The 12,616-nt window shown below is 40.6% G+C and overlaps 1 protein-coding gene across 1 annotated transcript in view; it reads left to right on the top strand.

The window, feature by feature from the left end:
* The window catches only part of LOC131197469 (mitogen-activated protein kinase kinase kinase 3-like), a 105,473-nt gene extending 103,675 nt beyond the window's left edge, over nucleotides 1–1,798 (top strand). The window contains exons 16-17 of the mRNA XM_058181577.1: nucleotides 61–238; nucleotides 394–1,798. Of these exons, the coding sequence (XP_058037560.1) occupies nucleotides 61–238; nucleotides 394–622 (407 nt within the window). The 3' untranslated portion in view covers nucleotides 623–1,798. The remainder of the gene's footprint in view (nucleotides 1–60; nucleotides 239–393) is intronic.
* The last annotated feature ends 10,818 nt before the right edge of the window (nucleotides 1,799–12,616 follow it).

Below are 12,616 nucleotides of genomic sequence, written 5' to 3'. Positions count from 1 at the left end.
CTTCTCCTTCTTTGCCTCCCTTCTCTTCGTTGTTGTTTTTTTTCCCCTTTCCCTACCTAGGTGCCAACATATTGAGAGATTCTGTCGGGAACGTGAAACTAGGAGACTTCGGGGCCAGCAAACGCATTCAGACAATCTGTATGTCTGGAACGGGCATAAAATCTGTCACGGGAACTCCCTACTGGATGAGCCCAGAGGTGATCAGCGGAGAAGGCTACGGAAGGAAGGCTGACGTGTGGTAAGAACCATTTTTTTTCCAGTACAGCTTTGTTTACAGTCTTGATAAGGATGGGAAACCAAGGAGGAGGGGCGGAGTCCTCTTTGCCATCCAAAAGCGTTGCAGGAATAAAACATTTTGGGCTTTCTCTTTTTTCCCTCCATGATCTTCCTCAGGAGCTTGGGCTGTACCGTGGTAGAAATGCTGACTGAGAAACCGCCGTGGGCCGAATATGAAGCCATGGCTGCCATCTTCAAGATTGCCACCCAACCAACCAAGCCTCAGCTTCCTGATGGGGTTTCGGAGTACTGCCGCAGCTTCCTCAAGCTGATCTTCGTCGAAGAAAAGCGTAGGCCCACCGCGGAAGACCTTTTGAGGCATGCGTTTGTGACCTTCAGCCTCTAGCAGGCATTCCTGTTGGAAAAAGAAGGAAGAAACCAAAGACTTCACGCCTGAAGAAAAGGCGTGAATGACAACGGAGACCTGTGTGAGTCTCCATTCAACCTCACTTGGGTTGCTTCTCCCTCATCTGTGTAGTTTTCTTATCAGGCCTCCTTGGCTGGGTCTTGTGGTGCCTTTAGGCTGAACCTCCATCTGTCTTGAGTCTTCTGGATCAGGGGTCTCCAACCTTGGCAACTTTAAGACTTGTGGACTTCAACTTCCAGAATTACTCAGCCAGGAAAGCTGGCTGAGGAATTCTGGAAGTTGAAGTCCACAAGTCTTAAAGTTGCCAAGGTTGGAGACCTCAGTTCTAGATGATCAGTGAAAAAGAGGTTTTGGCAAACGGTGCCATTAATAGAGCTGTGTGTGCCTTGTGAATATTGGCAGATTCTCTGCTTAGGTATCTTTCTGAGGAGAATTGAATGGGTTGGATCAGCCCCTGAGGAACAAGATGAAGGAATTTGGTAGATTCTTGACTAGAAGAACACTTGAGTAAAATTGCTTTTCAGAACCAGCTTAGTTATTGTCTGCCAATAGGTAGCTTTGAAAGGGGATCTTAGAGGAACCCCATCTCCAGGATCTTTTGAAAAAGGAAAAGCCATGATTCATTCCTGTGCTTACAAAATAATCACCTTGAATAATTAAAAAAAAAAAAAACCCGCTAGAGAAATTTAGGAGCATAGAGGGCTTCTCCAAACCTTTGACCCTAAAAAAGGAAGGAAAAAACTTATATATCCCAATCACATATTTTGTTAAAACCGCAGAGGGCAGTTGTCTGCTGTTGCTAAATTTCATGGGTAATGTTTAGTTTTTTTCTAAAAATCACGAAGTTGTTAAAAGAGGGCAGACTCGTTCCTTGCTTCACCCACCATCGTTGCAAAAGGATAAATTTAGTATACCTCAGGCTTGAGGTCTGAGGGTATCACACAAAATTCTTCCACCAAATAGCATTCAGCAACTATTTAACTGTAAGGTATCGATCGGCATTAACTTTGTTAATGGGCTGGGTGAAGAAATGGATTGATTCTGTTACTGAATGAAACGTTGCTCTTTCCCGCAAACTAATTTGTGATCAACTTATTTATTTATTTATTTTTAAATAAAGTAGACACTTATTAAAAACAACAACAACAACAACAACAACAGAAAACCTTTTCCAGGGCAGAATAATTCTCCCTGCTAGGTTAGCTTGAATGCATCATGTGAAAAAAAATGTCCAATTATCTCAGCTTGATGAATGAAAGAACCGTTCAATCTAATAATGACAACTTACTCAATTTTATTTAGTCAAAGTTTAGTGAAATTTACCCCCCGAATCCCATTCAGACCAAGTGTACAAATACTGTAGAACAGTGGGAAAGATGGAATAAACAAGATTAAAATGTTTTCGGCCTTGGAAGAGATAATTTTCCATGTGGACAAGTAATCAGACACATCAAGGAAAGTAGGTTTGGATCAGTGCAAAAAGAAACCAATATATAGGTAATCTTCAATTTACAACCATACTTGAGACTGGAATTTCCATTTTATGTTGGTGCGGTCATAAAACAAGTCATTACATATCTGCGTCATTTTTACCATGGTCATTAAAGAAATCTATCTTCCCCAACTGTTTTTGTTTTTTTTGTTTTTTTGTTAGAAACCAGCTGGGTAGATCTCAAATCTTAGTGACTGCAGGACTTCAGCCATACCATTTATAACTTAGATTAAACAAATGGTCGTAAGTCAAGGACTTCTTGTACAAGAATTCTTGTACAAAAATTCAACAGTGAAAAAAGTAAGGTTCTACATTTAGGCAAAAAACCCAAAATGCACAGGTACCGTATATGTGGTACCTTGCTCAATAGTGGTAACTGTGAGAGGGATCTTGGAGTCCTAGTGGACAACCATTTAGATAGGAGCCAGCAGTGTGCAGCAGCTGCTAAAAAAGCCAACACAGTTCTGGGCTGCATAAACAGAAGGATAGAATCAAGATCACGTGAAGTGTTAGTACCACTTTATAATGCCTTGGTAAGGCCACACTTGGAATATTGCATCCAGTTTTGGTCGCCACGATGTAAAAAAGATGTTGAGACTCTAGAAAGAGTGCAGAGAAGAGCAACAAAGATGATTAGGGGACTGGAGGCTAAATCATATGAAGAACGGTTGCAGGAACTGGGTATGTCTAGTTTAACAAAAAGAAGGACTAGGGGAGACATGATAGCAGTCTTCCAATATCTTAGGGGCTGCCACAAAGAAGAGGGAGTCGGGCTGTTCTCCAAAGCACCTGAGGGTAGAACAAGAAGCAAGGGGTGGAAACTGATCAAGGAAAGAAGCAATTTAGAACTAAGGAGAAATTTCCTGACAGTTAGAACAATTAATAAGTGGAACGACTTGCCTGCAGAAGTTGTGAATGCTCCAACACTGGAAATTTTAAAGAAAATGTTGGATAACCATCTGTCTGAGATGGTGTAGGGTTTCCTGCCTGGGCAGGGGGTTGGACTAGAAGGCCTCCAAGGTCCCTTCCAACTCTGTTGTTATATTATATATAAGACTACTAACCACCCAGAGCCAAATCATTGCCATTTTTTTCTTGATTCATGTTGCAAATTGTTGGTTTCAACATTTCTGAGAAAGTTAAAATTCCTGTGGTGGTATAATTTATATTTCTTCTGCCAGTAATCTAGTTTTTGAGCTAAAACGCCTAAGACTGAAATCCTTGGGTGCTTTAAACAAATGTGTGTATCTAGCAAATATTTCACTTAATTTACATTCTGTGCTGATGAGAAACCTAATTATGAATTTCATCCTCAGAAAACAAGGCTTCTTTTTTGTTTTTTTGTTTTTGTTTTGCATTGTTTAATTTTTCGCTCCCTAGTACTTCCAGCACGAGAGGCTTAAGACAGATTAAAATAGATATATTTTGAGGGCTGCTTTTACAGTGTTTAAAAACTAAAGCAAGCATTGAAGAATTTATGCCTTTTTTGGTGATTGTATAGTACATGTAGCCCTTGACTTACAGCCATTCACTTAGTGACTGTTCAGAGTTACCAATGGCACATAAAAAAAATGACTTGCAAAGGTTATTCACACAATCATTGTAGCATCCCCATGGTCACATGATAAAATTCGGATACCTGGCAACTAATTCATGTTTATGACGGTTGCAATGTCCTGAGGTCACGTAACCCCCTTTTTGTGAGCTTCTGACAAGCAAAGTCAATGGGGAAGCCAGATTCATTTAACAACCGTGTTAACTAGTTTAGCAACTGCAGTGATTCACTTAACAACAGTGGCAAGAAAGGTTGTAAAAGTGGTGTGGGGGGGGCAAAACTCACCTAACCAATGTCTTACTTAACAACAGAAACGTTGGGCTCAATTGTGGTCGTAATTAGTTCCAACCCTTGCCTTCCAGACTAAATTCTCTATCTATTAATGCTGTAAGATAGAAATAAACTGATGCTTTCGATGGGCAGAACCATGGAACGCAATAGAGTTTTAGAAAGCAAGTTTGCAAATTTGTTTTGTGATGGTGGACTGAAGTCCTTGCCTGTGCATTCAGAAGGGTGTTCCAATAATCTTACGACTTGGCTACAGCCATCTTATTCCTTGTGTTGGTTCTTCTGAGCCAAATTTACAAATTGCTGGACATTCTGGTGCTATAAATTCCAATCTCTAAGAAAGAACAACTCTGTTATTATTTTTTAAGAACGTTGTTTATCCAAAGATAATAAGGAGAAGTCCTCAATGTCCCCAACAATTTTTTTAAAAAAAAAATCATTTTTCTACTCTGTATTTGGATCAAAGATTATTTGCATTCCAGTAATATGTGTAAAGAATATTTGAAGGTGTAAATTGTTACTTGCTCATCTCAGCCCGTTTTGGAGAATTTCCTTTCTCAGTTTTTCCTCCTGTACTTCTCCCCAAGTTGAACTGGATTTCCTGCCTTATAGTTTCCATTGTTTCTTAAATGACTTCAGAAATGATATTTGTACCTTGGCAGTCTTTGTGACAATTATGCACAGCTTTTTCCATCAATATATTACTGTGTTCTCTTGTGTTCTTTCTCCATCTATGTTGATATGTAAATAGATGTGAATTATTCATCAGATGCCTTGATTTCATTTTTGCTGATTTCTCTGGCTGTGATTTATATGCACAAAAGAGAATAAAACAGACCAAAAACTTGAAAAAGAAAATGAATGCATTGATTTTAGATCCGTGGATACAAATTGGGGCTTAGCTAACCAGAATCTGTTGCTTTTAGTGGGCCTATTTGCAAATGCAGTGGACGTTTCCATACTAATGTATTTATTCTATACAATTCGTTAAAAAAAAAAAAGAAGATACATAGACTATTAAGAAAAAAATACTGGTACCAGGAACTCTGCTTTAAAAAAAAAAAACAAGTCCTTTCATATCTGTACACATATGGATTCTGTTTTTTTTCCTACCCAGGAAAATAGAGTTAAGATTGCACATTGTCTAAGGATCACAAGCTGATCTAAGGACTTAACACTATATGGACTTATTATCTTTTAATTTAAATTGGCCTAAACCAGAGATCTGCAAACTTGGCTCTTTTAAGACTTGTGGACTTCAACTCCCAGAATTCCTCAGCCAGCTTTGCTTTTAGGTTTGGAAAAAGTTCACTGACCACTAATTCATAGAGTGCCTTAAATAGACACTCCATCAATTGGCAATTAAAACAGACTCAGAAGCGATTGAAATAAATTCTGTAGATACACTCATAAGTTTGTTTTATCCCTGTTAGCAGAATCCTTCTCATTTTGTGTTTTTGTCCTTGGCGCTCTCTGAACTTGGTTGTTTTCTTGCAGATATTTCATTATTCAAAACCAGCGGTAGACTGCTGCTGGTTTGGACCGGTTCTAGAGAACCGGTAGTTCTAACCATCAGCTGGCCCTGGTCCCGCCCTATCCTGTCCAATATTTCCTTCTTTCTGTTGATTCATGCGGCACAGCTCTATTTCCGCGCCTCCGCTTGTTTTACTTACCGGGGCTGCCTTAAAAGGTAAGCAGCTGAGCTTCAAATTGCTGTATTTGGAACGCTGCGCACGCTCACAAAACCAATTATTAAACCGGTTGCAGCCCACCACTGCCCAAAGCCACTGAACCAAGCTCATTTCAAGCCTCAGCTACAAATATTCTCCTTTATTTGTGTGTTGTGTTGTGTTTGTTTGCCTCTCGGCTTGAAGGTAGAAAAAGGCTTCCAATGTAGGAGTTTCACTTTTTTCCAGAACGCAACCACACCAATGTCCTGTTCACACAATAATACTACATGAAGGTATTATGTTAAAACAGACCAAGGATCCCCAATCTTTTGGGGACCAGGGATGAGTTCTGCAGAGAAAGGTTTTTCCGCGGACAAAGGGGGTGTGGTTTCGTGTGCTTCCTGCATCCCGCGGACGGGGCAATACTTGTTTGTGTGGCCTGGTTTCTGACCAGTGCCAGTTCACGGACCGCGGGTTGGAGACAGTGGTGAAATCCAATTTTTTTTATTATCAATTCTGTGGGCATGGCTTGGTGGGTGTGGTAATGGCTTGGTGGGTGTGGCTTGGTGGGCATGGCAGGGGAAAGATACTGCAAATCTCCATTCCCACCCCACTCTGGCACCAGCCAGAGGTGGTATTTGCCGGTTCTCTGAACTACACAAAATTTCCGCTACCTGTTCTCCAGAACCTGTCAGAACCTGCTGAATTTCACCCCTGGTTTGGGGGTCCTGAAATAGACTATTCATGACAACTAGAAATTGGATTTTAGTTTACAATGTTGAACAACGCATGGGTGGGATGCCAAAGACTAGTTTTAGATTAACGCCGTCTTTACAATTCCCTTGTCAAATGCCACTGTTAATTCTTGGGGTGATGCCCATGCCTTATTACAACTCTAGAAGAATAAGATAATCTTTATAGTCGTTTTTTTTTCCTGTGGGCACTCTGGCACACATTAAAAATGAAATTCTGTTGCTCAAAAGTGTACACATACATAGCACACATATAGACATGCTACATACGTACATACCTACACCCTTACATATAAATGTTAATCCCTGTCCATCTCAAATACATAGCAGAAAGAGGAAGCTTGCGAGCTTACAAGGTTGATACTGTATGGAACAAAAGTAACAAAATGTAGTAAGGTTCTACACTTAGGCAAAAAAACAAAAACAAAATGCACAGGTACCATATAGGTGGTACCTTGCTCAATAGTAGTAACTGTGAGAGGGATCTTGGAGTCCTAGTGGATAACCATTTAGATATGAGCCAGCAGTGTGCAGCAGCTGCCAAAAAAGCCAACACAGTTCTGGGCTGCATAAACAGAATAAAGATCACGTGAAGTGTGATCTTCATAGAATGAAGATCACGTGAAGTGTTAGTGCCACTTTATAATGACTTGGTAAGACCACACTTGGAATATTGCATCCAGTTTTGGTCGCCACGATGTGAAAAAGATGCTGAGACTCTAGAAAGAGTGCAGAGAAGAGCAACAAAGATGATTAGGGGACTGGAGGCTAAAACTTATGAAGAACAGCTGCAGGAACTGGGTATGTCCAGTTTAATGAAAAGAAGGACTAGGGGAGACATGATAGCCGTGTTCCAATATCTCAGGGGCTGCCACAAAGAAGAGGGAGTCGGGCTGTTCTCCAAAGCACCTGAGGGTAGAACAAGAAGCAATGGGTGGAAACTAATCAAGGAGAGAAGCAAGTTAAAACTAAGGAAAAATTTCCAAGCGGTTAGAACAATCAGTGGAACAACTTGCCTCCAGAAGTTGTGAATGCTCCAACAGTGGAAATTTTTACAAAAATGTTGTCTGAAGTGGTGTAGAGTTTCCTGCCTGGGCAGAGGGTTGGACTAGAAGACCTCCAAGGTCCCTTCCAACTCTGGGATTATGAAGTTATGAAAACTGTAGCTGACTCCGGATTTTCTGCTTTGGATACCATGGAGTCTCCCCTCCCAGAAGGTAGCAAGGAAAACAGGTTATGAGGAGGACATGTAGCGTCCGAGACAATCCTGTGGACCCTGCTCATGCATCGCTTATAGGCCACGTCCTGGATAGGAGGAAGTGAACTACCAATGATCTTTTCTGCCATCTTCACCATTCTCTGCACCGCCTTCCTGTGTGAAGCCGTGATGCTTCCAAACCAGACATTATGCAATATGACAGGACGCTCTCAATCATTCCTCTAATAAAAAGTGGGGAGGACAAGGTACTTCCTCCAGATGTACTTTTATCATGCGATGCAGAAAATGCAGGCACTGTTATGCCCGCTTCACCAATGTCTCGCTGTTGAGCAACCAAGCCAGCCTACTCATTAGCTGGACACCAGGGAGTGAAATCTAATTTTTTTCCCCTACCGGTTCTGTGGGTGTGGCTTAATTGGTGGGCGTGGCTTGGGGGGATCAGATGACTGGGTGGGCGTGGCCAATAACAATAAACAATAAAAATAATTAACAAAGTATAAAAAAACAATAAGAGGTACCAAAAACCAACTTTCACACTTTACACACAACACAACACAACACAACTGACTCACACACAATGTAAAAGCAGCTGCACTTCACACTTCACACAGCCACAAAAAGCTCAAAAACCAACTTTCACGCTTTACACACACACAACATACACACACACACACACACACACACACACACACACAATGTCACATACAGCTTTCTGAGATTTTGTGTGTTTATGTAGTTAGAGTGAAAGCTGCACAAATATTTTATTTTATTATTTTATTTTATTTTATTGTGGACTTCAAATCCCAGAGTTCCTCAACCAGCAAAGCCAGCCAGTTGATCACCGAGGAAATAGATTAGCTAAGTGATTGATTCTGTCTGGCTGAAAGTGAAACTGCTTTCGGGCTGGAAAAAGAGCCATGCGTTCATCAGTAATCAGGTAAGTGTCTTAGAATCTCTACTCTTACTTGTAGAAAACATGTTTTCTACAAGTTAGAGTCCAAGTAAGGTTCTGCTGATGAGGAACTCAGGTGAGATCGCCAGAGGAGACTTTAATTTTTTTTTTTAAGTTTAAAGTTTCTGCTGATCTCAGCTGAGGGGCGGGATCCTCAAAGGCTTTTTTTTTACTTTTAAAGGCATGTTTCGGCTGAAGCAAAACCGGCTTTTAAAAGTAAAAAAAAAACAAACCTCTGCAGAGGGTGCAGCTCAGCAGAGGCAGCGGGGGCAGGGCCAGGGATTTTTGCTACCGGTCCTCCGAACCAGCAGCCGCCATCGCTATCGGATCACGCGAGCCAGTCCGATCCGGGAGCATTTCACCCCTGCTGCACACCCAGAAATTTGATGCTGCTAACCATCTCCACCCGTGAATTGTTTATACACAGAGGCAGGGGTGAAATGTTCCTGGTTTGGACCAGATCACCCGATCCGGTAACGATGGTAGCGGGTGGTTCAGAGAACTGGTAGCAAAAATCCCTGCTCCCCCATGCTCAGCTGAGCCACGCGATCATCAGAGGGTTTTTTTTTTTTAACTTTTAAAAGCATTTTTTCTTCGGCCGAAAAAATGCTTTCAAAAGAAAAAAAAAGCTCTGATGATCGGACAGCTCAGCTGGGATCTCAGAGGCTTTTAAAAGCATTTTTTATACAACCTCTTCGGCCAAAGAGGTTCTAGAAAAAATGCTTTTAAAAGGCTCCTCTGACGATCCCAGCTGAGTTGCCTGATCGTCAGAGGCTTTTCTTTTCTTTTAAAGGCAAAAAAAATGCTTTTAAAATATAAGCCGCCCTGAGTCTTCGGAGAAGGGCGGGATATAAATTCAAATAAAAAAAACCTGCCTGTTGCTTATGGTTCTGTTTTATTTTTCTCCCTGCCTGTGAATCTGCAATTCCATAAACCTGATAAGAAAACAGTCAAGCATTTGCAGCAGAACGAATATAGAAATGTGTGTCCCGTAGCTGCTTTAAATTGTGTGGACTTCAACTCCCAGAACTCTCTAGTCAGCAGTTCTGGGAATTGTCCAAACAACTTAAAGCTGCTGAGGTTGCAAAATATTAGTTTATGGATAGTCCTCGGCTTAACAACTGGCCGCAAAAGGTGATCACATGACCCGGGACACTGCAACCCTCATAAATACCAAGTTGTCAAGTGTCTGAATTTTGATCCTGTGCTGTAACGGTGGTTAAGTGTGAAAAAGCGTCATAAATCACCCTTTTTTTCAGTTGTAACTTCAAATGGTCACTAAACGAACGGCTGTAAGTCGAGGACCACCTGTATGGCAGTATTTAATGGGTTGGTTAGAGCATTTTTGCAAACTATGGCACCCAGATTGGCACATTAATTCATTTCCCCAGTCCACTGTTCCAAGTTTGGCAAAAACTCATCCAAGGAATGCCTGTTTGGGGTGTTCAGACGAATAAACCCATTTATGAGAGGGGGGGGGCTACAAAGAACTACACGTCCCAGGATGCCTAGCGAGGCCCCGCCCATCATTGAGAGCGGCCGTTCCACGTCGGCGGCCGTAAGTCTGTAGAGATAGGAAAGGGAAGAGGTATGTTTCTGTAGCTTGGCTTTCCTTCGGGCGAAAGAGGAGCTCCATTCCCCGTTGGGCCTTTGAAATAAGCCTTGGGGAGCTGCAGATTTGTGTAGTTCGCAAGAAGGATCCTAACCAATGAGAGCCTTCGGCAGTTTTGGATACAATAACTACATCTTCATCTACAACTTCAAAAAAGCCAACTACGACCTTATAAACAACTATCTTTCATTTCTGGACTGGCAAAATCTGTTTGCAAACTGCATAACTGCTGAAGACCACTATAGAGTTTTCCTACTTGAAATCAATAGAATCATTAAACTATATGTACCACAAATGACAACCATGATCAGGAAAAGCAAACTACTCATATCAATAAAAAAGCTTCAATAAAAAAAAAATCCCTCTGGAAAAGAAACAAAAAAGGCTTTGTAGCAAATTTCAAAAACCGCTACAGAAATATATGCAACCAAATAAAAACTGAATGCACAAATTACCTCACCAAACAAGAAGAGGACCTTCTGCGCACAAATTCCAATCGTGCCTTTTATAATTTTGTTAACAATAAACTTAAAGACACAATCCATCCCACCACTAAAAGATTCTAACAACAAAGAATGCAATGACGAAACAGTTAAAGCCAACCTCTTCAACATATTCTTTGGCTCAGTTTTTGTTAACAGCGATGACACATATCCGACATTCCACAAACGTACCAGCAATGAACATGATGACTTAACTCATATAGACTTCACAGAAGAAAATGTTGGAAAAGCTCTTCATAACATAAAACCATCGCTATCTATTGGACCCGATGGACTATGTGCCTACTTCTTAAAAAAACTTTCCACTAATATAGCAGAACCCCTAAGCATAATCTTTGATAAAGCTTTCACTACCAGTTCCCTTCCCAAACTTTGGTCACTGGCCACAGTCATCCCTATCTTCAAAAAAGCTGACCCCAGCTTAGTCGAAAATTACAGACCAATATCTCTATGCTGCGTCACCTGCAAAGTCATGGAATCAATCATCAACCAATCCACTACCTCACACTTAGAAGCAAACAACCTACTCTCCAATAAACAATTTGGTTTCAGGAAAAAATTATCATGCAACTTACAACTTCTCCACTGTAAAAATATATGGACTACAAATCTTGATCAAGGCAAAACAATAGATGCAATCTACATAGACTTCTGCAAAGCTTTTGACTCAGTAGTACACGATAAACTTCTCCTAAAACTAAAATCCTACGGCATTTCAGGACCCCTTCACAAATGGATATCTGCTTTTCTGTCTAACAGACAACAAGTGGTCAAATTTGGCAATGCTCTATCAAATCCTGTTCCTGTCAAGAGTGGCATTCCTCAAGGCAGCGTCCTTGGACCAACACTCTTCATACATTATGATGCATTAATGATCTTTGTGACCATATCTCAAGTAATTGTGTTCTCTTTGCTGACGATGTCAAACTATTTAACACCACTGATAATACATCTATCATTCAAAAAGACCTTGATCATCTAACCGCTTGGTCTAAAAATTGGCAGCTCCAAATCTCAACCAGCAAATGCTCAGTCTTACATATAGGAAAAAAGAACCCAAACACTAAGTACTTGCTTGATGGACATTACCTTACAGATGACCCCCATCCTGTTAAAGACTTTGGAGTTTTCATGTCAAATGATCTAAGTGCCAAAGACCACTGAAAATACATAGCAAAAAAGGCTCTAAGAGTTGTAAACCTAATCTTGCGTAGCTTCTTTTCCAAAAACACCACACTACTAACCAGAGCATACAAAACATTTGCTAGACCAATTCTAGAATACAGCTCGCCTGTTTGGAACCCTCACCATATCTCTGACATCAATACAGTTGAATGAGTCCAGAAATATTTCACAAGAAGAGTTCTCCATTCCTCTGAAAACAACAAAATACCTTATCCCACCCGACTTGAAATCCTGGGATCAGAAAACTTGAACTCCGTCGCCTTCGACAAGACCTAAGTTTAACTCATAGAATCATCTATTGTAATGTCCTTCCTGTTAAAGACTACTTCAGCTTTAATTGCAATAATATTAGAGCAACCAATAGATTTAAACTTAATGTCAACCGCTTTAATCTAGATTGCAGAAAATATGACTTCTGCAACAGAATCATCAGTGCTTGGAATACTTTACCTGACTCTGTGGTCTCTTCCCATAATCCTAAAAGCTTTAACCAAAAACTTTCTACTATTGACCTCATCCCATTCCTAAGAGGACCATAAGGGGCCTGCATAAGCGCACAAACGTGCCTACCGTTCCTGTCCTATTTTTCCCTTCATTATATCAAATTAATATAGCTGATGCATATTTTTTACTTATATATATATATATTTTCTTCATGATATGTTGTTTTATTTATGACAATGTTTGTGTATACTGTTGTGACAAAATGAGATTAAAAAAAAAACCTTTTTTCTAAACCGCCGTT

The sequence above is a fragment of the Ahaetulla prasina genome, chromosome 4 (genome assembly GCF_028640845.1).
Source record: "Ahaetulla prasina isolate Xishuangbanna chromosome 4, ASM2864084v1, whole genome shotgun sequence".
Classification (NCBI taxonomy): domain Eukaryota; kingdom Metazoa; phylum Chordata; class Lepidosauria; order Squamata; family Colubridae; genus Ahaetulla; species Ahaetulla prasina.
This window is presented reverse-complemented; position numbering and strand designations above follow the sequence as displayed.